The 23,993-nt window shown below is 43.9% G+C and overlaps 1 protein-coding gene across 7 annotated transcripts in view; it reads right to left on the reverse strand.

The window, feature by feature from the left end:
- fkbp6 (FKBP prolyl isomerase 6) overlaps window positions 1-23,993 on the reverse strand; it is a 53,047-nt gene that overhangs the window by 24,829 nt on the left and 4,225 nt on the right. For 4 of the 7 annotated variants that reach the window (XM_048612694.1, XM_048612690.1, XM_048612689.1 and 1 more), the window contains exons 2-7: window positions 16,121-16,336; window positions 13,034-13,174; window positions 10,642-10,759; window positions 7,551-7,640; window positions 3,577-3,779; window positions 362-481 (exon numbers count right to left, since the gene is read on the reverse strand). In XM_048612694.1, coding sequence (XP_048468651.1) covers window positions 362-481; window positions 3,577-3,779; window positions 7,551-7,640; window positions 10,642-10,759; window positions 13,034-13,069 — 567 coding nt within the window. In that variant the 5' untranslated portion in view covers window positions 13,070-13,174; window positions 16,121-16,336. The remainder of the gene's footprint in view (window positions 1-361; window positions 482-3,576; window positions 3,780-7,550; window positions 7,641-10,641; window positions 10,760-13,033; window positions 13,175-16,120; window positions 16,337-23,993) is intronic. The other 3 variants (XM_020517724.2, XM_048612692.1, XM_048612691.1) reach the window with 2 other exon arrangements.

Consider the following 23,993-nt stretch of genomic DNA (forward strand, 5'->3'; position numbering starts at 1 on the left):
AGGGAGATTCCCACTATCCTCAGTAAACTGTAATACCCGAGTAACCCCTCATCAGGGAAATACTGGGAACAGCCCTCTCTCAAGGCATTAAACCACTCATTCCCGAAAACACTGGAACATCCCAAGGCCAGGCTATCTGCAAGTACTGAGACACATATACCCTCCCACCTTCGTGCTGTAAATACCGAAACTCACAAAAGGGATTCCAGCAGCAACCTTCCCACACTCCCACAGATATATAGTGAGCCATCCCAGTGAATACTGGATTCCCATGGACACCGACTGAGTAGTGAGCAGCACTAGAATTACAGGTGCTTTGTTCACACTCACTCTCTATCACTCAGCCCTCCCCATTCAGTACCTTCTTATACTGGTCCTTCGCATCCTCATACCGCCGCAGTTGGAAGAAATAATTCCCAAACTCCCGCTCTGTGCTGGCCACTTTCAGAAGTTTCTCCACAGGATAAGTAATCTGCTCTTCCTACAAAAAAAAATTACAAAACCCCATCAAAATAGGAATCAACAGCTCTCGAGCCCTTTTCAACACATTAGCCCCACTCACTTTGGAACAATCATCTTCTTTATTTTAGAGAAAAAGAGGAGAAATTCTCCCCAATGTGTCTTCACACTGAACTCCTGAATGCTAAGCAATGTATGAACTCATCACTTCAGTTCTGCACATTTTCTACGTTATATTTCATTAATAATTCCTCTGGCGAGAGACCGAGACAGCGCGAGCTGCTGAGAAACAGCTCTTTGACATTTCTCTGGATAAGAGCTGGTATGGTATAGCGGGAGTGTCCCTAACGCTGAGCAAGATCCGGGTTCTAGTTCTAAGAGGTGTGTAAAAACATCTCTGAACAGGTCTATTAAAAATACGTATTCCTCCATCAAAGGGACCAGCTGAAGTTACTGAGAAACTCCCCGGTCTAACTGGAGAAGTACAGACTCACCTACCCAAGGTAAGATGGTACTTTCATTGTAAATCATTTTCTAATATCATTAATGCAAAACTCATTAATAAAAACACATCAATAAATGTTACATGTACAGGAATCGCAACAAAGATCTTAAGAATTCGCAAACACCAAGTTTCGAAATCCATACTTCACTATATAAACTGACATTGCATAGCTACTTATTCAGAACTGTACAGTATTATACTCTCAGCATGTAAATTGCATTGCCCAGACCTCACATGCTGTGAAAAGATTTAAAAGCATCAAATAATAATACCCCAAAAGCCGACCTCAAGTAAAGAAGTGAACTTGGGCAAAAGATTAGGGTTTCTGAACACCCAGTGGGGATGGAGTCACTAAAGTATATCAAAACTACTAAAACTGCACACTTGAGGTAAATCAGTTTATATTTAAGGCCAAAATATTCTGATAAATTAAGAAATTACAAGCAGCAAAAGCTGAAAAGCATAAGGAAAAGGAGTAAAAAGTAAACAGGAGTCTTTTAGAAATCCATGTGTCAGTAATGGGCTAAATAGTTTTGTTCTGTATTGTAGAATTCTATGATACTAGGAAGATACAAACAGACATTGGTAAAAAACAAATTCTAAAAGGGATTAAGAAGAATTTCTTGGAATGCGCATCAACAAAGGTGGCAGAGAGAGGCACTGGGATAATTCAATATATAAAACGTGAGCTGCCATGTTGTGAAGGATAGGCTTCAACGGGATGAATGGCCAAATTAATCTTCCTGCTGGCTGTGGATTTAATCAAACATTAGCTGGTCAGATCGCCAATCAGGCAGCAGGCCCCATTAACAGTTCAGACCAGGAAAATCAAACTGAAAATAAAAGCCACGAGAAAGAAATTAGAGGTGGTGGTGCTGAATATCTTAAAACACAGAGGTGGATGGATCGCCAGGACCTGATCAGGTGTATCCCACAACATTGTGGGAAACCAGGGAAGCGATCGCTGGGCTACTTGCTCAGATGTCTGCAACATTGATGGCCATAGGTGAGGTGCCAGAAGACTGGAGGTTGGCTAATGTGGTGCCACTATTTAAAAAAGGTGGAAAGGAAAAGCCAGGGAACTACAGACCAGTGAGCCTGATGGCAGTGTGGGACATGTTGTTGGAGGGGATTCTGAGGGTCAGGATTCACATGGATTTGGTAATGCAAGGACTGATTAGGGATAGCCAACATGGCTTTGTGCGGGGGAAATTGTGTCTCACTAACTTGGTTGAGTTTTTTGAAGGGGTGACAAAGAAGATTGATGAAGGCAGAGTGGTCGATGTTGCCTATATGGACTTCAGTAAGGCATTTGATAAGGTTCGTCGTGGTAGACAGGTTGGTGAGGTTAGATCACTTGGAATCCAGGAAGAGCTAGCCATTTGGATTCAAAATTGGCTCGTAGGTAGGAGACAGGCAGTGGCAGTGGAGGGTTGGTTTTTAGACTGGAGGACTGTGATCAGAGGTGTGCAACAACGATTGTTTCTGGATCCACTGCTTTTTGTCATGATTTGGAGGAGTATAAGAGGTAACGGTTAATTCATTTGCAGATGCCATCAAAATCGATGGTGTAGTGGGTAGTGAAGTACATTATCTCAGAGTACAGCAGGACCTTGATCAGATGGGCCAGTAGGCAAAGGAGTGGCAGACAGAGTTTAGTTTAGATAAATGTGAAGTGCTGCATTTTGAGGGGAAGACAACTCAAGGGAAGACTTATACACTTAATGCTAAAGTCCTGGGAAGTGTTACCAAACAGAGACCTTGGGGTGCAGATTCCTTGAAAGTACAGTTGCAGGTAGACGGGGTTGTGAAGGTGTTTGGTATGCTTGCCATTATTGGTCAGTGCATTGAGAGATCATGTTGCGGCTGTACAGGACATTGGTTAGGCCACTTTCGGAATACTGCATTCAATTCTGGGATCCCCGTTATAGGAAGGATGTTGTTAAACTTGAAAGGGTTCAGAAAAGAATTACAAGGATGTTGCCAGGGTTGGAGGGTTTGAGCTATAGGGAGAGGCTGAATAGGCTGGGGCTATTTTCCCTGGAGCGTCGGAGGCTGAGCGGTGACCTTATAGAGGTTTATAAGATCATGAGGGGTATGGATAGGGTAAATAAACAAGGTCTTTTCCCTGGGGTGGGGGAGTCCAAAACTAGACAGCATAGGTATAAGGTGAGAGGGAAAGCTTTGAAAGGGACCTAAGGGGCAACTTTTTCACACAGAGGGTGGCGTGTGTATGGAATGAGCTGCCAGAGGAAGTGGTGGAGGCTGGTACAATTACAACATTTAAAAGGCATCTGGATAGGTATATGAATAGGAAGTGTTGAGAGGGAAATGTAGCAAATGCTTGCCAACAGCAGGTCGTCAGTTTGGGATATCTGGTTGGCATGGACAATTGGACTGGACTGAAGGGTCTGTTTCCGTGCTGTACATCTCTATGACTCTATAACACAGCAGAACCGATCGAACTCCAAATAAAAAAGGCCAGACTTCCAAAATCTTGGTTCCCACTTCTCAGGGACAGCAGCCGAGTTATCTCTGACCCAGTAGTAAGGTGCAGATTAGATGGGAAACCCCTTACAAAAGTAAACTGGGCGATTGGCCGAGGCCCTCACCTGCGACAGCATGAAGTATTCATCAGACTCCATGGTGTCCACAAAATGCAGGATCTCCAATTCGAACATGACTGTGGCATTTGCTGGGATTCGTGGGGGACAGCCCATCTGGCCATACGCATACTGAGGCTTGAACAGAAACCTGGCGAATTCACCCTTCCTCATGGTCTGGATGGCCAGCTCCATACCGAGCAGGGTGATATCTGGAAAAGAACAGCACAACAGGAATCTGGCCGATCACCTTTCAGGGACAGGATCGGTGCATAATACCAGCTGTAGGGTACTCTCACAAAATCACAACGCTTTTAAAACACCGAGCGACAGACAAACAAAAGTGCTCATTCACTGTTATCTCCACAGAAACTGAACAACATCCGGAAACTTCTTCAGACTGGACTTTCCCCAACACCCTCCCCTTTCCCCAACCCCAGAAATCAGTTGTCTTCATCTCAGGCAGCACCCAGAGACAGACCGTGAAAGTTTGGGTGGTTCAAAAAGTCATAAATTCCCAAGAGTCAGTTACAATTCTTCCACGAAAGCTCCGAGATGAACCACAAAGTGTTTCCATTGGCCTCCTGAGGCTAGTTTTGGAAGTGGTGTGTGGTCCACTCAATGCAAGTGACTAACAGTAACTAGTGCCTCGATGCTTTGGTGTTAGCCTACGATCAGACCCTGGTGACAGAGTGCCTATCCTGCCAGTGGATTGGCTGGGGTTGTGGAGAGGTCACTGGCGACATTTCTCTGGGGATGTGATCACTGGTACACGCGGCCCACGTCTCAGCCGTGCACAGAATGGATAGGTGGTGTTACTGCCCTGTAGCCCATGAGCTGGGTGTCCAGGATTGATGTCTTTGCTGTCAAACAAAGTGTTCTTCAGACAGCCACAGGCTGAGCTGGCACACTGGAAGCAACATCCAATTTAATGGCCAACGTTGGCTTTCAATGAGAGGAGGCTCTCAAGGAATGAGTATTGACCCATGTTGGCCAGTAGCTGGCCCTGGACTGCGATGGAATGGGGAAACCGTTGTGCAGCCTGAAGAAGTGGGTAGACCTTTGAGTTCCAAACATTCAGCTCAAGGCCCATTCACTTCCAGGTCTCTGGAAATGCAACAACAAACGGTCTAGAGCTCCGCCTCAGTCTGTGCATACATAAGCACCGTATACAAGCTGCAGCTTAATGCCAGGCACGGGGTCTGGACCGGAGGTGACAGTTTCAACAGTTTCCCAGTCACCTCGTACAGAAACCCCACTCCAGTGGGAGGTGCAGCTTTTGTCCGCAGATGGACAAAAGCATTGGTGTGGTGACAAAACCTTTGTGACTCCAGTCTGCAGAGGTATTGGTTGGGCGGTGAACTCATTGGTGAAGATCACCGCTTGCATATTGTCACGCAGCAGGCACAGGATGGTGACAAAATTCGAAGCCGACGCTCTATCATTCCTCCTATGTGACACAGTCCGAGGTTTATCGTGAATGTTGAAGGTTCTTACTGCTCTCTGCAAGGCCAATTTCAACCCACAAACGCGGAGTGATGACTTTGAGTGACACAGTGCGTTGGCATAACACTTTCCCAACCTAGCACCAATTACCATGACGACCACTGAACAGGAATGGAAATCTACTGGCAGTCAGAGACAGATTGATAAAGCTTTTAACACATTGTTCATTCAGGTGAGGGATATCACTTTTTAAATTCACTGACGGCCATTATATCACCATCCACGGGGGAAATCCCATCTAGTTCACTAATGCCCTTTAGAGAAATCTGCTATCCTTACCTCTTCTGGCTGACATGTGACTGTAGACCCACAGCAACGTGGTTAACTCTTACCTGCCCTCTGGGCAAAAAATACTGGTTGAGCTAGTGATGTATGCATCCCATGAATATATCACCCGTTTCAGGCTCAAAAATTAAATCAAACTCTTCCAAGTCAAGAAGAATGAAGTTCACTTTTGACAGCATTATCAAAAACTCCAAAGACTTAATGGATCAGATTCAAAGAAAGGTTCCTTCACTACATCTCAATTAAGAGAGACCCTGGTCAAATATGGCAGTATACTACACCAGTGTCACCTTTCTCTAACAGGTAACCAATTCTGTGCTAAATTAGGGAGATTACACCACCTCATATTACACAATGAGCAACTCTGAACAGTCTAAACTACTCTGAACAGTCTAGGCCTAGACCCCGAAACGTCAGCCTCTCTGCTCCTATGATGCTGCTTGGCCTGCTGTGTTCATCCAGCCCTGCACCTTGTTGTCTCGGATTCTCCAGCATCTGCAGTTCCTACCATCTCTGATTCGAGTCTAAACTACTGTCTGACACAGCATAAATACTACTTCTCAGAATAAAGGTATTCTCTCATGTCTGGGGTCAGTAGTTTCCAGAAAGTTTATACTTGCCTCATCATCCCAGATATCCCCAATTCCCTCTCCTTCTCTCAGGAACCCTGTGGGTTGGACACATGCAGACTTGCTGTTGATAGCAGCGTGAGTTCTGCGCTCCAATGTGAGAGCTGACATTCTCAGCTTCCATGTCTAGATGGCGCTGGTGCACCACGGTCTTGCAAACAAACCAGAGTGCAACTGGTCGCTCGATCATTAAACTGTCAGGTTTGTCAATGCTAGCTACTCACCGATTAACAAAGGAGACGCGGCACATTCACTTTGAGGAAGTGAGATGTGGTTAGTGGAAAAGGAAATGTATTTCTTCAGCTCGGAGAATGGCTGGGTGTCCAAACTCAATACAGCCATCCTCACCGGAGTACACAACACCCTGAGGCAATTTGTACATCCTGTCCAGGGGCACGACAGTCTCGTCAGTGTCTTTTCTCAGAACTCAACAGAGGAAGGTCCAGCTGGTGCTTTGATTTTAGTTTGGAGAGCAGTGTATGGGCTCATCCAACAGAGCGTTACTCAATCTCCATTCACACTGGCTACATGCAGCAACGGCTTCCTAGAACTGCTCCCCCCGAATGGGCTGAGAAAACAATGATGAAGGGTCTAGGCCCGAAACGTCAGCCTCTCTGCTCCTATGATGCTGCTTGGCCTGCTGTGTTCATCCAGCTCTACACCTTGTTGTCTCTAACATGCAGCATTCTCACTGGTGAGGCACAAACCATGGCTGTGCCGGCCAGAATGCAGTCCCCAGCTCGGACACGCAAGCTCACCACCCTTAGTATTCTTATTCAAATGTAGTTCACACAAGGTCACAATCCCCAGCAGAAACCTGCACTCATTTGTTCAAATACAACAATACTGTACCAGGAGGTGGCATTAACCAACTCCTGTTGCAGGGCAGTGCCATGGGAACGCCATTCCTCATGGGGTCAGGGCAGTGCCACGGGAACACAATTCCCTACGGGGGCGATGCCTCACGGGAGTGCTGTTCCCCTCAGGATTATGGCTTTAAACCTTTCTAACCCCTACAAAAAGGAGAAAACAAGTAAATACGAGAGCTGGGCTGGATCTGATTCTCAGCAGAATCACCTTAAGAATCAGGCACTGTAGGTGGTGACTTCACTGCGCTCATTTACATACATGACACATCAGCTATTTCTAATTCTTTAAACTCTACAGCCCTGACTGTAACAACTTATCCGCTGTTTATAATGGGGGTGAAGAGTGCTGAGGAACAGTGAATGGTACATCTAACTGAGACCAGATACTGTCATTGCAAAGTTTTGTCTGTTACTTGGGTAAATACTGCAGCTTCTAGTCTCTGGAAGCCAAGACAGCCCTGTCTCCTGCTGTTTTCTCTCTGAGAGGAGGAGATGCAGGAACATTGCGCAAATCATAAAATGGAGGGGAAGCAAGTACACCAGATGAAGGGCAAGGAGGACTGCATGCCCTTACCCTGACTAACAGCACCACAGTCAGGAGCAAAAAAATGCAGTGAGCGAGGCTGTACCCAGCTCCCTCGCTGGGTTCAGCAATCCATGTTCACACACACACACCAGAACAAACCAAACTCACCTCGACCAAGCTTCATGAACCTTGGCACATCCCTCTGCACATTGGAATCGAAGGGTTTGTCTGTATATTCACTATAGGCACTGTAGTGAACTGTATGAAATGAACAGAACAGAGAAGAACACAGAGTCAACTAAAGCCAGGCTTCAGAAATGAGTCTCAGCAGGATACAGAAGGTTCTATCAGGAGGTAAACTTCAGCAGCATTCACAACTAAATCCAACCCCTGCTATCTCCTGGTCCATACATTGTAAAGCGATCCAGAGCAAAAACTCTTAACTGTTCCTTTTCTCACTCGGAGGGGGAGAAAAAAAATTCTGGAAAATGATAAAATTGGTCCGAACCCATCCTGGATACCTTAACAAAGGACTTCAGTTCAGGATAGGACTGCCGCCTCCACATTGTACTGGGTGCTCCTTCTGGGATATACAGACTGGTCAGTCCTCACTGGAAGCAGGGAAGTAGAGGTTTATTGGTCTATATATATATGATTCGCTGCCTTTACTGAATGAATAAATATAAAAACGATGGAAGGATTAAACTGTTACACTGAACAACGGATGGTGAAAACTTGAAAAGAAACAGAAAATACTCAGGTCAGGGTAGCCGTTTCCACTATTAAAAGGATGAGCTTGTGTGATCAATGATGAACTGAACATGTATAACTTTCATCCCGCTCAAGAAATTCAGATAATGTTTCTTTTTACTCATTCATGGGATATGGGCGTCACTGGCTAGGCCAGCACTTATTGGCCATCCCCAGAGGGCAGTTATGGAAAACAGCCAATGTGACGCCACTGTTTAAAAAAAAAAGGAAGTAGACAAAAAGCAGGTAACTACAGGCCAGTTAGCTTAACTTCGGTAGTGGGGAAAATGCTTGAATCTATCATTAAGGAAGAAATAGCAAGACATCTGGATATAAATTGTCCCATTGGAAACACCCAGCATGGGTTCATGAAGGGTAGGTCATGTTTAATTAATTTGGTGGAATTCTTTGAGGACATTACTTGCATGGTGGACAATGGGGATGTGGTGTAAATGGATTTCCAGAAGGCATTTGACAAGGTGCCACACCAGAGGCTGCTACACAAGATAAATTTGCACTGTATTACAGGTAATGTGGATAGAGGATTGGTTGACCAGTAGAAAGCAAAGAGTAGGGGTAAAGGGGCGTTTTTCTGGTTGGTGGTCAGTGGCTAGTGGTGTGCCTCAGGGATCAGTGTTGGGACCGCAATTGTTTATAATTTACAAAGATGATTTGGAGTCGGGGACTAAGTGTAGTACGTCTAAATTTGCAGATGACACTAAGATGAATGGTACAGCAAAGTGTGCAGAAGACACAAAGTCTGCAAAGGGATATAGATAGTCTAAGTGAGTGGGCAAAGGTCTGGCAGATGGAGTACAATGTTGATAAGTGTGAGGTCATCCATTTTGGCAGGAATAACTGGAAAATGGACTATGTTTTAAATGGTAAAAAATTGCAGCACGCTGCTGTGCAGAGGGACTTGGGTGTCCTTGCGCATGAATCACTAAAAGTAGGATTGCTGGTGCAGCAGGTAATTAAAAAGCCAAATGGAATTTTATCTGCCATTGCTAGAGGGATGGAGTTTAAAAACAGGGAGGCTATGCTGCAGCTGTATAGGTGAGGCCACCTATACTGTGTGCAGTTTTGGTCTCCTTACTTGAGAAGAGACATACTAGCACTAGAGGGGGTGCAGAGGAGATTCACTCGGTTGATTCCAGAGTTGAGAGGGCTGGATTATGAGGAGAGACTGAGTAGACTAGGATTATACTCATTGGAATTCAGAAGAATGAGGGAAGATCTTATAGAATCATATAAGATTATGAAGGGAATAGATAAGGTGGGGGCAGGGAGGTTGTTTCCACTAGCAAGTGAAACTAGCACTAGAGGGCAGAGGGCATCGCCCCAAAATAAAGGGAAGCAGATGTAGGACTGAGGTCAGGAGGAACTTCTTCACCCAAAGGGTTGTGAATTGGTGGAATTCCCTGCCCAGTGAAGCAGTTGAAGCTACCTCGCTGAATGTTTTTAAGGCAAGGCTAGATAATTCCTTTACTGTTCAAAAATTCAACGGTTATGGTGAGTGGGCGGGTAAGTGGAGCGGAGTCTCAAAAAGATCATGACCTTATTAAATAGTGGGGCAGGCTCGAGGGGCCAGATGGCCTACTCCTGCTCCTAGTTCTTATGTTCTTATGTTCATGAGTCAACCACATTGCTGGTGGTCTGGAGTCACATGTAGGCCAGACCAGGTGAGGATAGCAGTTTCATTCCCTAAAGAACATGAGTGAACCTAAGACATTAATACTCCTTTAAAGCTTATTAACTGAAGGCTGACAAAGTGCAGGTTCAGGAAGGTCTTTGGCCCTTCCAACTGAAGCTGCAGACACCTATAATCTCAGCATCCGAGTGCCTCTCATAAAAGCCCCGAAGTTTTGCCTCCATTAGCAGAGAGCTGTTATTGTAATATAACCTGTTGCACTGGTGTCTATCCTGGTCTGACAGGGTGGTGTGATTCACCAAACAGGAATATGGAGGCCCCTCCTTATCGAGGAAGCAATTGCCCAGGTCATCCCACACACTCTTCATGTGACGTAGGGCCTCACACTAAACACGGTCAATGAAAAGGGAATGCAATAGGCGACAAGACTGTGCACAAGGAACAGGCAATTTCTGCAGCAAAAGGTAAGGTTCAACCATTCTGTTTCTGCTTAAGATAATCAAGATACCCTTCTGTGAATCTCTGCCGCTATTTGGGGCTCCCTATGCCTTTCTTCACCATCGAAACCGGCTTTTTCTGTACGAGTACCCCCCTATCTCCAACTCCCTCAATACCACCAAGCTCAGCTCACCCCCTAGGAATTGAAGACTGAATCATGAATTCGTGGAATTAAAAAATAAATTACTTTACAAAAATAAAAGTGGGGAGTGTGAGTCTTTCAAATTTTGCCCTGGTTTCCATGGGAGAAACTCCTCACCACTGGAGGTCCATTGGGGTGGGGGGAAAGAGAGCGGTGGGGAGCTGTGTGTGTGGTGTTGGTACACGAAAGGCTCAGGGTAGCTCCGTCACCAGCCCTACCAGACACGGAGGCAGTCGATGGGATAACACTGCCTGAGCCAGGTCGGAGAATCTCCTTCAGGACACCACCATCACCGGTCACATCTTGCATTCTCTGAGACATGTAGTAGAAGGGGTTCTGAAATCAAAAGGCATTAAATATTGTTGCAAGAAGTGTCGCACACCTGCAATATTCACAGTGAGCCTTACATTTAGTGTTAGTCATAGAATCACAGAATTTTTACAGAATGGAGAAGAGTCCTGCAGGCCATCACACCCATGTTGGTCCAATCCACTTTCCCAGCACTTGCCCTGTAGCCTTGCATACTAAGACATTTCAAGAGCTTAAATGGCTTGAGGGTTCCTGCCTCCAACACCGTTTCAGACCAAGGTCCGAATACCTATCATTGTCTGGGTACAAACTCTTTACCTCAAATCTCCTCGCGTTTAAAACTGTGCCCTCTGGTTACTGACCACTCCATCATATGCCCCCACTCAGCCTTTGTTGCTTTAAGGAAAACAACCCCAGTCTCTTGTTGGACAACAAAGACACCTACATCAGACTCCTGCTCATTGACTACAGCTCCGTCTTCAACACCTTTATCCCATCCAGACTGATCTCAAAACTCCGTGACCTTGGTCTTCGCTCCACCCTCTGCAACTGGATCCCCAGCTTCCTGACCCACAGACCGCAGTGAGGATAGGTAACTGCACCCCCTCCACAGTAACACTCAACACTGGAGCCCCCCCCAGGGGTGTGTCCTCAGCCCCCTATTGTACTCCTGTACACCTACGACTGTGTCGCCAAATCCCAAATGAACGCCATCTACAGGTTCGCTGATGACATCACTGTAGTGGGACAGATATCTAACAACGATGAGTTAAAATACAGAAGGGAGACAGAGGGCTTGGTGATGTGGTGCAATGAGAACGACCTTTTTCTCAACATTGGCCAAAACTAAAGAACTGATCATTGACTTCAGAAAGAAAGGAGGAGAACATGTCCCCATCTACAATGCTGAGGTTGAGAGGGTGGAGAGCGTCAAGTTCCTCAGAGTGATGATAACCGATAACCTGTCCTGGACTCCACACGTAGATGCGACAGTCAAGGTGGCACAAGAACGCCTCTTCTTCCTCAGGTGGCTCAGGAAATTTGGAATGTCCATTAAAGGTACCTCACCAACTTCTACAGGTGCACCACTGAAAACGTACTGTCCGGGTGCATCACGGCCTGGTATGGCAACTGCTCTGCCCAGGACCCGTAAGAAACTACAGAAGGTGGTGTGCACAGCCCAGACCATCACGGAAGCCAACCTTCCATCCATGGACTCTATTTAGATGGCTCACTGCCACAGAAAGGCGGCCAACATCAAAGACCCATCGCACCCTGGTAATGATCTCCTACAACCTCTTTCATTAGACAGAAGATACAGAAGCCTGAACACACACACCAGCAGGTTCAGGAACAGCTTCCTCCTGGCCATTATCAAACTGTTGAATGGACTCCAACCTCAAATAACGTTGATCTTGCCTAGCGCACAGCCCTGTAACCTGTATGCCTCTAAGTTTTTTTTTTTTTTTTTTACAACCTTTGATCTATACATCCTTGCTTACTATGATCTGCCTGTACTGCTCGCAAACAAAGCTTTTCACTGTACTCTGGTACACATGACGACAAGAAATCAATCCATCAATCAATGTCTCTTCACAGCCGAAATACTCCAGGCCACGCACATCCTGGGGAATCTTCTCTGCACTCTCTCTGGTGTAATTTTCTGCTCCCAACACTGAAATGGAAAACACACCTTGAGTAATAAACAGTTATTCCCTTACCCCTCAATTATTTTCCAGGTGTTGAATCACTCTGGCGACTCTATGCATGTTACCACAGCAACCATGTTTCATACACAAGTGTGGGCTTGCTATTCAACAATGGAGGCATCACAGCCCAGTTCAGTCCAAGCAGTACTCTCAAAATCCCTACCCCTGTTTAATTGGGGGCCAACTGATAATTGAGGATCACGAGCCTGTACCAATTCTATCTTTCTTTAGCCCCAAGGTATTGAAGCCAATAACAGTGCCGTAGAGGGACTGGGCTGGCTGAGCAGACGCTGGGAATGGCTAACCATCATGCTACATGGTACAGTACCCTACCCTACTCGAAACCCTCAAGTGCTATACAAAGAACAAAATGATTACTGTGTCAAGCTCCACTCAGAAAGCAGCATGCCATCATATCACAAACACTGGCAGGGCCTGGTCCCTGCTTACAGCAACACAATACCAGCAGATCCAAGTTATACTGAGACTGCATTGCACTCTGGCCAGAGACCAAGAACCAGATAGATTTAGAAGCTAAGTAGCTGAGTGCCTAGCAATGAAAAAAAATCAAAATGACAATGTTAACAGTTACCAGGTGGCCATGAGGGCTCGGAGGAGGTCCATTCATTCTGTTAACACAGACACAACAACGAAGATCAATCTCTGGTTGCTGTCAAACTCTTAAATGGAGAGAGGCTGGCCACTTGGTATGAAGTTTCTAGCAGATCAAAGTCTAGAGAGAAAATGAACATTAGTCACCATTGACCTTGTATTTGGGTGAACTTGTGTGAAACTAGTTTCACTTTTGCTTAATCTTTAGGAACTATAGGAATAACATCCCTGAAGTATGTCATGTCAGCATGATGAGAACTACAAGCGATTAAATGGAGATGGTACAAGAGAGAGAGAGTTTTATAAATGGGAAAAAAAGCCTTCAAATTCAACAAGCATATCACACTTAGAGATAACACACAGTGTGGAGCTGGAGGAACACAGCAGGCCAGGCAGCATCAGAGGAGCAGGAAAGCTGACGTTTCAGGTCAGCACCCTTCTTCAGAAATAGGGGGAGAGGGGGGGAGAAATTGGTCAGTAAGGTGGGATGGTGATAGGCGAGCGCAGGTAGGGAGTGGTGGGGATTGGTCAGTGAGGTGCCACTGTCCTCAAATCGCTCACTCTCCTGAAAAATAGCCAGCTGCTTCAAAGCCCTGTACCCTTCACAGTCCTCCTGGTAATCTGCTTCACAACATTGGAGTTTCTCCTGATTTTATTCTATTTCTAACACTAATCAATGTACAGAATCAGCTGTGACAATTCCTTTCTTCAACCAGAGCACCTCTGTGTTTAATCTGTCACTTAGTACACTGTAATCTACACTGTAATCCCACCAGCAGAAATGAACTGCCCCTTTATGACCCAATCTTGGATCTCCTTGCTTGGGAAATCTTGACAATAAGCCATTTGTATTTCACAATTACTCTTTCTTATGAAGATTTGCATCTATATAGCACCTGTCAGAATCACATGGCTGTATCAAAAGTACTTTGGCAATAAAGTGCTTTAAGTCAGTGTTGTAATGTAGAAATTTAATTAATACATGGCACCCAAACTAAATCAAAAGTGACAATGCAGCACATTATTACCCTTGCTGCAGTCTGGCTCTCAGGTACATAGTGTCATGAAGCAGGACTCACCAACCTGTGAAACGTTTTATTAAAGGGAAATTTACAAATCAGATAGATATCGAAAATTCTCAGTGTATGGGTAACTGCTGTGTATAACACAATAAAACCAAACTACATCTTTTTCAAATCAAACTTATGTCTCAAAAAGCAAAACCTCAGTTCAACAAAACCTGCCATTTTGATAGCATTACTTTGATTCTTAATCTTTGATGTAATTTCTGCTGGCAATTGCTTTCCATTTATCTACCCGATCTTAATCTCGCTCCAAGATATCTTTGTGTAAAACAGTGCAGATGCCAATACACTGCATGTAAATGCATTTTAATATCAAAATCTAATCTGGCCCAAGGTCTGTTGATGTAGATTCTTACATTACTGTTGCTTGGCGTTTCATTTCTTACCGAAGGCAACCTTTTAATGTTTTACTTTAGGGCATTTTTGTAGCGGTGATCTTCATCTAAAAGCTAAATTACAAAAGCACTTCCTGACCTGCCAGGTAATGACACTGGATGTGTTCTTCATCTTATTGCTCTTTGTACATTAAACTTTCATTGGAAAGTAAATGAATATGAGGGGTTATTGGCCAAAATTCTTCCCAAGGGGATACAGTGAGCTTTTAAGAGATGACTTGAGTTTGTCCCAAAGGTAACACATTTATGGCTTTCTGGACACAATCTATTTCTACCAGGCAATGTTATATTTGTTACATTGAATTCTCCATCTTAAAGCACAGCACTCCTCATAATACAGCCCCAAAGTCATTTGGAGCCCTCTGCCTATTCATCGGATGCTCTTTCAATTGTGTTTCTGTGCCTCCCGTGGGAGGCTGGCTAGTCATAATGCAGCAGTCTCCTCTCCTGTGAGGAGATTGAATATCGCAGCAGATGTAAAAGGTCTCCAACACGGATATGCACTGCAACAGCCTTCGGGCTGCAACCAGCAAGCCCACCATTAGAAGAATCCCAAGCCCAAACCCACTTCCCTTCTGTATTCACAGCTATGTTCTTCTGAGCAAGGTGGCGAGAGAAATTCTGACCAAAACCGTACTGGGGGTACAGCACTAAGTCAGTTTTAAGAGCACAGCAGTGAGAAAGGACAACAGCAAGTTCTGAAGGAGGGACACTGCACTCAAAACATTAAATCTATTTTCGCTCCACAGATGCTGCCAGACCAGCTACGTTTCTCTGGTAATTTCTGTTTCTGTTTGGGCAAGGAAGTGGTTATATAAATCAGCATCACTGCTGTGGCTGTGCAGCACTTTCCACCATCTGCACTTAAAATACATCGAGCAGGATGGAGTGTTTTATCTCAACCCAGAGAATGAGCGGGTATTGGGGTAGGATTCCCACTTGCTTCACACCTGAAGCAGCAAGAGCCCTACAAAAAAGATAGATAACTCCACAAATTCCACTTTTGGAATACTGCATTCAGTTCTGGTCTCCCTGCTATAGGAAGGATGTTGTGAAACTTGAAAGGGTTCAGAAAAGATTTACAAGCATGTTGCCAGGGTTGGAGGGTTTGAGCTACAGGGAGAGGCTGAATAGGCTGGGGGTCTTTTCACTGGAGCGTTGGAGGCTGAGGGGTGACCTTAAAGAAGTTTATAAAATCATGACGGGCATGGCTAGGGTAAACAGGTAAGGTCTTTTCCCTGGGGTGGGGGGTGGGTGTGTCCAAAACTACAGGGCATCGGTTTTAGGAGAGAGAGGAAAGATTTAAAAAAGGACTTGAGGGGCCAACTTTTTCATGCAGAGGGTGGCGCACATATGGAATGAGCCACCAAAAAAGAGGTGGTGGAGGTTGGTACAGTTATAACATTTGAAAAGCATCTGGATGGGTACATGAATAGGAAGGATTTAGAGGGATATGGGCCAAATGCTAGCAAATGGAACGAGGTCAGATTGGGACATCTGGCCAGCATGGACGAGTTAGACCGAAGGGTCTGTTCCGTGCTGTACACCTCTATGACTTGAAATGACCGAACAGAAATGTTTCAGTACCTGACAGCAGAGGTCTACAGATCAATGAATATTGACAGGCATTTCTGTCCAATTTTGAATTTAAGGACAGGTCCTCAGAGTGTTTCCATACCATGCAGCGTGTCGCTGCACAGCACACCACCAACAATATGGACTGGTCTTCACTTCTAAACGTTTTCTGAGGTGGTTTAATCGTAGAAAGCGGATCTCTGTCCCAGTTGTTCATGGGGCAAACTGCTGAACAAAGTTAAATGTAATTGTTAATAGGGAGTCAGATAAATACACGAAGGCACATAAAGGAAACAGGAGATGGGGACCGAGTCAGACAGTGGGACTATTTAAAGAGCCAGTGCACTCTTAGAGGGGTTGCACAGGTTTTTGTCTTGTCATATTCAATGTTTCCATAATGTGTACAAAGAGAATGACCCTAGGTTTGTGTCAACCACAGTGCCAGTCTTTTGCCACCCTCCCCACAAGCAAACAACTTACAAACTAACTAGTCTTACACAACTCTTAGCACACAGTATCAGTGTGGCACTGCAGATGTCAGGGGGCTGGTGGCAACACTTGATAATACCAAGAACCAAACAGTAAATAGATCAAAGTTATAGCTATGATTTTGTTTTTGTTCCATTTATATGCAATGCAATCAATTTCCACTCAAATACATTTTCACTTCAGAACAGCTTAGTTATTCAGTGCCATTTCTTGCTAGCAATCCTGGGAGACCTTGTGGCCCAGAGGCCTGTCTCATTGATCACCCATTAATGACTCCAAGTCACCGAACCAAAGTTTCTGAATGCATTAATACCCTGTCTCCAAAAGGTGAGACAGAGGAGATACATCAGGTCAAGGAGGTTGCAGTGTAATCAATTCTCACCCAGACATTTGATCAATACATACACACGCAGATACAATACCATGTAAATGCATTTAATATCTTCTTCTACTGTAACTGTCACCTGTTCTCCCAATGCATGCAGCTGTCTCTCCCTAGTCTCCTAGTTAACCATCCATTCTCTGCATGCCACACCAAACAATGGGTGTTGGAAGAGCTGACAGCTGGGGAAAACAACGTGTTAGAAAGAGTGCAGAGAAAGGATTTTCACAACTGGGTTTGATGATGGCCTCAAAAGTCCACATCTAACTTTCCGTGGCAGTTGATGAAATGTCAGCAGGAGCAATTTGGGCTCTCGATTCAGAAAGGCAGAGTTCAGTTCCAGTACTGTAGCAGCACAGACTAGGGATCAAACTACAGTCAGTCAGTGTGGTTCAGCACCACACTTGTGCGTAATTATTTAGCAAAGCAACACAGGCTCAGTCATTAAACTTTGAGTGAGCATTCTCAAGGCCAAGATATATAGATTTTTGTTAAAGGTATCAAGGGATGAGTGGGTCAAAGATGGGAAAATGGAGCCAAGGGGCAGATCTGAGACAGTCGAATTGAATCAGGGCAGACCCAAGGGATTGTATAGACTACTCTTATTCCTTTGGTTCTCGACTCCAGAGGAAAGAAATGAATAGGACATTGCGGGGTTAGACAGTGTGTTCAGAAATGATAACAGTTGATTAAAAAATAAAAAAGGGGGAGATAGTGCAGCCAAATATGTCAGTAAGGTAGATACATTCTTTCTCCAAAGGAAGAAAAAAAAAATCCACCTAACGACTGAGTAGGTATTGCTAATACGAAAATACTCAACAGAGGCATGCAATCTACCACAAATCAAATCACCTTACTAGGGCCAGAAATTTATCTAGATGGGCAATTTCAATCTACCCAGTAATAACCGAGAGAAGTTGTGATTAAGCTGGTTAAGTGACCCACGACTGTTCCTTAGCCAAAGATACGTCACGTTCATCTTGATCTGGACTTGATTTTTCTGTACATCTTTCGTCAATTACAAAGTCGTGACATCCCTGGTGATAGCTCTCAGAATGATCAAAGACAGCATGAGCCAAGATTCAGAAAGCTGTAGACCAGGCATCGAATGCAACACTGAAAGACAGATCAATTCCAATAAAACGAAGGCACTCAGATGATTTGATTGGAGAAGTTGTTCAACTTCACAGCAGAACAAATGGGACTTCTTCAAAAGAGACATAACGTAAGTATAGGAGGATAATCATATGCTTAAAATCAGCAAACTCAAACAGATATGGCCCCAAATTAATCATACAACAAGTCCAAAGGAAAATGAGCTGTATAAATCCAGAAGGGAGGCTTCATCGAAATGAATATCTGAATAATAAATCCTTTACTATGCAGCAGTCAACATCAATTCAGAAACAGCAATGTCCTCGGATGATATCCCACGTGGTCACGAAAGGACTTAATTATTGATCAACTTCTAAAAGGCATTCGGCAAACTTAGTTCAGCATTAAACAGGAGTACAGATAAAGAATTAGCAGCTAGTTAGAAAGCAACAGATGTCTGTAAGTGGCATTGGATGGGAGATGAATGGGATGTCTCCACTGCAGTAGTTGCTGGAACCACTCCTAATTCCTACTCAAATTCAACACTCACTAAATTGTAGATAAATCTCATCCAGCAGGGCTGTGCAATTGGACAAGGCAGCACAAATATTACAGAATGAGTCAGCCAAAAAAGGTTTCAAGTCAGCAGAGCAGGAGCAGATGGAACTTAGAGAGAAATGTAAACCACCACCCAAAGGAATGAGAAATGAGCAACCTGCACCAAATGAAAGCTGCTGAAAGAGCAGAGTATGAAGAGATTAAAAAAAAATTCACGGTAACCTTTATGCTCAACCTATCCAAGCAATTCAAAGCAGCAATCAACAATCCAGCTCAATGCTGAACCACGCAAAATAATAGAATACAAATCAAAAGGAAGCTTGGAGTAAATTGCACATGGTCTGGTCACTTCTCAAGCATCCATTTCCTCTCATCTTTGCACAAAGATTGCTGACATATTATCAGATGATGCCTACAGGACCAACAATGGCACTGAGATCAGGAGAGAGGGTAACACTAAACTGGTTACAACTTTTGGTATTTGACCCATTCATGATCATGTTTCATGTTCCTACCAGTCACAGGACAAATGTTCAATTTTCTAATGGATCAGCTTTCACCTTGGTTAGCAGTAGCCCCCCTCTATCCACACACACAAACACAAACACACACTTTTACAATTGCACTGTCCTTTATATTCTAATATAAAATTTTGTTGCAAGGTTTTCCAATGGCTTTTCAAACCATTCAAACCTAAGCTGCTCCCATGTTGCTAGACAGCAAATTATAAGGGAGCTCTATTATATCTACTCTAGAGATGTAAAGCTTATCTCAGATCTGATTTGTAACAGCCAATAAGTCTTCATGAAACAGACAATTGCAGTGAATACTTTCCTCAGGGAATCCTTCCAAAAATGACCTTTTCCAAAATCCTGCATTTGCATTTCAATCAATATGGGAGATTAGCTGGAAATCTTTTAACTGAAGCACAGTGAAGAAGCTTCTATATTGACAATGCTTCCTAATTAAGTGATATTACTTGGCGTCATTTGTTGGTACGGAACAATGAGAGGCAGATCAGCATTTATTTCCTGTAGGATTATGATATGCTTGCAAGAAAATTTGCTTAGCTCCAATCTCCTTTATAAATGCACCAGAAATGCCCATTAGCAACTGCTTCTCCTAATTAAGTGATATCAGGAAAGCAGAGCGGGGGCAGAACTATTTCAATCTTCGCAGCTGGTGATTTATTTTGCCCATGCTCACAAATCTTGAATATTCAGGTATTTGCTTCTGTATCGTGCTGTGATCACCCCCCAAGTCCAACCCAGACATTTATGCTCAGGGCTGGAACTGGATTCTGATGCAAAAAAAAAAACACTCCGAAATCTCAGTGCCCTGTGAGCCAAGACAGAGACACCCAATTTAGTCTCAAATCAAAGCAAAGTGCAGCGGATGCTGGAAATCTGAAATAAAAACAAGCGCTGGAGAAACTCAGCAGGTCTGGCAGCATTGGCGGAGAGAGAAACACAATAGGTTTAGAGTTCTGGAGAAGAGTCATACTGGACTTGAAATTTTAAATCTGTGTTCTCTCCACTGATGCTACCTGACCTGCAAGTTTCTCCAGAATTTGCAATTTTTATTCTGATTTATGGATATTGATATAGTCTTGATAGTTAACACGTTGGTTAACATTCCACCTCAGCCAAATCCCCAGGATTGATCCAGCAATTCAGGACTAATATCCTGGTCATTGCTGTAAATTATCCAGGAAAAACAATGGTAAGGGCATTGCAAACAAGTTAAATTCTTTTTAACATTAGAAAAACTGTAAAGTTAGGACATGTTGGAGACGTGGAACATGGTGATTTGAATAGGTAGGGCAGCTGGAGGTAGGTCCTCATTAGATGAAAGCTCCAAGAATATACCCAAAGCTGGAAATTCTAGATCACAAATCCTTTGGGATACTATCTATTCATGGCTGCTTCTAGTTTCTGTTAGATTTCAGGCAATTGAAAGTTTTTCTTTTAACTTTCCATCCCCATATTGACACTTTGAAAATGATCTTCTGTGAGCAACTTCCACAGACAGAGAAATTTAGAGTGAAGAAAATAAGCTAGCTTTTGCCTGAAGAAATCTCTCAATCCCACTTCCTCCCCGCACCCAACCACCTCTTGGTTACACAGAGCTAAAACCAGGTACACGAGGATCCCACTCCCCTCCTGCTGGGGATCTACCATTACCATTCCATAAAAGGACACATGAGGGGGTCTTCAGTTTCAGCCAACTCTGCTCTAGGACTACCTCCATTCTGACCTTCTGTTTGGTCTCTCCACTTTCAGAGAGAGACCATTATAATATCTCATGCTGATTTCACTGGCATCTTTTCTGATGCAGGAGACTGCATTGAGAAGTTGTTATTAGGACAATAGTCAGCTCCTGTGTGTAAGTTTGAAAATGATCACACCTGCTTCATCTCTTGAAAATGCTAATATTCAGATCACAGGAACACAGTCAGCTCTTCAACTCTATTGACTGTTGAGACATTTTCCTCCCCTGGCTCTCCTCCCCGGCTCAACTTGCAGACTTCCTGACACCTGCCTCAACTTTTCCACTTTATGCCTCCAATCCACCCATCACCGTCTGCATGGGTTTCATCTGGGTGCTCTGGTTTCCTTCCACAGTCGAAAGATGTGCAGGTTAGGTGGATTGGTCATGCTAAATTGATCCATAGTGCCGAGGAACGTGTAGGCTATGTGGGTTAGCCATGAGAGATATAAAAGGTTACAGGGGTAGGGTGGGGGTCTGGGTGGGATGCTCTTCGAAGGGTCAGCGCAGACTCAAATGGGCGAATGGCCCCTTTCCGCAGTGTAGGGATTCTATGTGCATTAGCAAATTCTGAGCAGTTAAAAAGGTTGTAAAACTCTCCAACGTCTTGGATCAAAACTTGCATCAGTTCCCTCTAGAGAGTTGCTGAGTATCCTCAATAGAAGATCAGCAGTCTAGAACTTTAACTTTAACTTTCACTTGTGATGGTACCAAAATGCATATGCATTAAATGCAGCGGATTCTGGGTGGCATGTTTGCAACTGCCATAGTATTCAACCATGTTAGCAGGTGTCTGAAATCAGTTTTAACTATCAATGGAAGGCCCAAGATGTACAGTCAGAAAATTTCTTGCATGCCCACTATCAATACTTCTTTCTCCATCATTATTTGATTTAGTGAGGACTCTTGTCTCTGTTGAGATTCAGATCACTGTATTCCATCACAATGACTTTGAAATTACAACTGCTCAAAGACCTGTGGACAATGCTTTTGCTACTACTCTCATGGGAAGTTTGGGGTCATAACATGCTTAGATCTCTGACTATATCAGCATTTGGTCAATTTTTTTTTGTTCATTTACAGGATGAGGGTGGCATTGGCTAGGTCAGCTTTTGTTCGTCATCCAAGAAAGCAGTTGAGGGTCAACCGCATTGCTGTGGTCTGGAGTCACATGCAGGCCAGACCAGGTAAGGATGGCAGTTTCCTTCCCTACAGGACATTAGTGAACCAGATGGTTTTTCCTGACAACCTTAATTCTACCATTTTGGGATTCAAATTCAGGTCCCAGAACACTACCATGGTCTCTAGGTTAATAGTCGAGTGATAATACAGCTAGCCCATTGACTCACTGGTTTGATTGCTGTTGATGCTCACTTCCAGTGCCCCGTCTGATCTTATTTCAAGCGTTTCCTGATTACTTTCTACCCATTCACTCGGGCTAAGTGGAGTAAGAATCTTTCCACCTGGTTCACCATATCCATAAAAATTGTTGAGAGTTGTGCAAGGTTTCTGGATGGTGGAAATTTCCTGATGGCTTTTGTCTTGTGATCCCTGCTGCCTGGAAAACGTGACAGAACTAATAATTACTAGCTTTGAAAATTCACAGGTCTCCTGTAGCATTTCCAAGACTCCTCATGTTCTTTTGTCATGTTGCTCTTTAGTGGAACCAAAGAATAAGAATGAGGTCTGTGTGACAGGTGATACCTTCCACACCTTTTGTGTGGTTGGGCATAGTCTGTTGGAAAATCTCCAGTACAGACAGGATTCCAAAATGCTGATGATTTTAACGATAATGTCCAAAGGGATTTAATGAAGGGAGGTTCAAAGTTTGGACTCCTCTAGCAGGAGTTGCTAGAATTGGTTTGTTGCATCCAACTTGGTGGAGATTGTGCTGTCTGAGAGTCTAGCTATCATTGGTTGTATTTCTCATTGTATTACCTTGTTCAAACATGTTAAGTTGATGGAAATTTCCATCAATCCATTCATGTTTGGCAACATAGCAGAACGCTGCATAGTTGGCTGAGAGAGAGACCTTCCAAAGTGTGTACTACCAGACAGGTTTCAACAGTATGCAATGTTCTGTTGTCCTACACCGCTGGAGAGTTTGAAAGTTTTTATTTAAATTCATTTGCTGGTTTCCGTTTGTTGACACCTTTCACTTTAAAAAGGAGACGGAAGTCAAAAAAAAGGACTTTCCTGCCGAGTAGTAAATATGGCTAGCTGCAGATTGAGATTTCCATCCTTGTGTCTTAACATTTTCTGCAAGTGACGTTTGACTTTGAGGTGAATCTTTCCCAGGCCTTGACGTTTGACAGGCAAACAATGAAGGCTAATTCTTTGTAACAATTTATGTCCATCGATAGAAATGAGTGCAGCACACTTCTCTAATTTACAGTCAGTATGGCATCTGTTGAATTCGATGTTAACAGTCCAATATTGATTTTCATTCTCTGACTTTCTCGAGAGAAGCAATTTCTTGTGTCATGCTTCCTTCAAAAAGCTTTTGTCTTGTGCTTCACAAGTAGAACCACAGGAACAGGAGTACGCCATTCAATGAGACCATGGCTGATCTGCAGCCAACTCCCGAACCTGCCTTTTGCCCATATCCCCTAATAGGTTTGCTGAAAACATTACCTCAGATTTAAAAATTAATAATTGATCCTGAATCCACTGCCATTTGTGGAAGAGAGCTCCAAACATCTATCACCATTTGTATGTGGGAGTGCTCCCCAACATCTCTCCTGAACAGTCTCATCCTAAATTTTAGGCTGTGGAAATAATCTATTCTTATCAATCCTCTCTTTTCCTGTTAACATCCTTCAAATCACCCCTTAACCTTCTAAATTCCAGAGAAAGGAAGCCTAGTTTGTATAAGCTGTCCTTATAAAACTTAAGCTTTGAACTCCAGGCATCATTCTTACATTGCCAAGGCTAATACACCCATCCCAAGACGTGATGCCTAGATCTGCTCACAATCCTTGGAGTGCAGTCTCACTTTGGCATCCTCATACTCCAGTCCTCTACATATAAAGGCCTGTATTCCATTAGCTTTCTTCATTAGTTTCTGTCCCTGTTTGTGGCATTTTAAAGATC

This window comes from Rhincodon typus, chromosome 26 (assembly GCF_021869965.1).
Source record: "Rhincodon typus isolate 14 chromosome 26, sRhiTyp1.1, whole genome shotgun sequence".
Lineage (NCBI taxonomy): Eukaryota > Metazoa > Chordata > Chondrichthyes > Orectolobiformes > Rhincodontidae > Rhincodon > Rhincodon typus.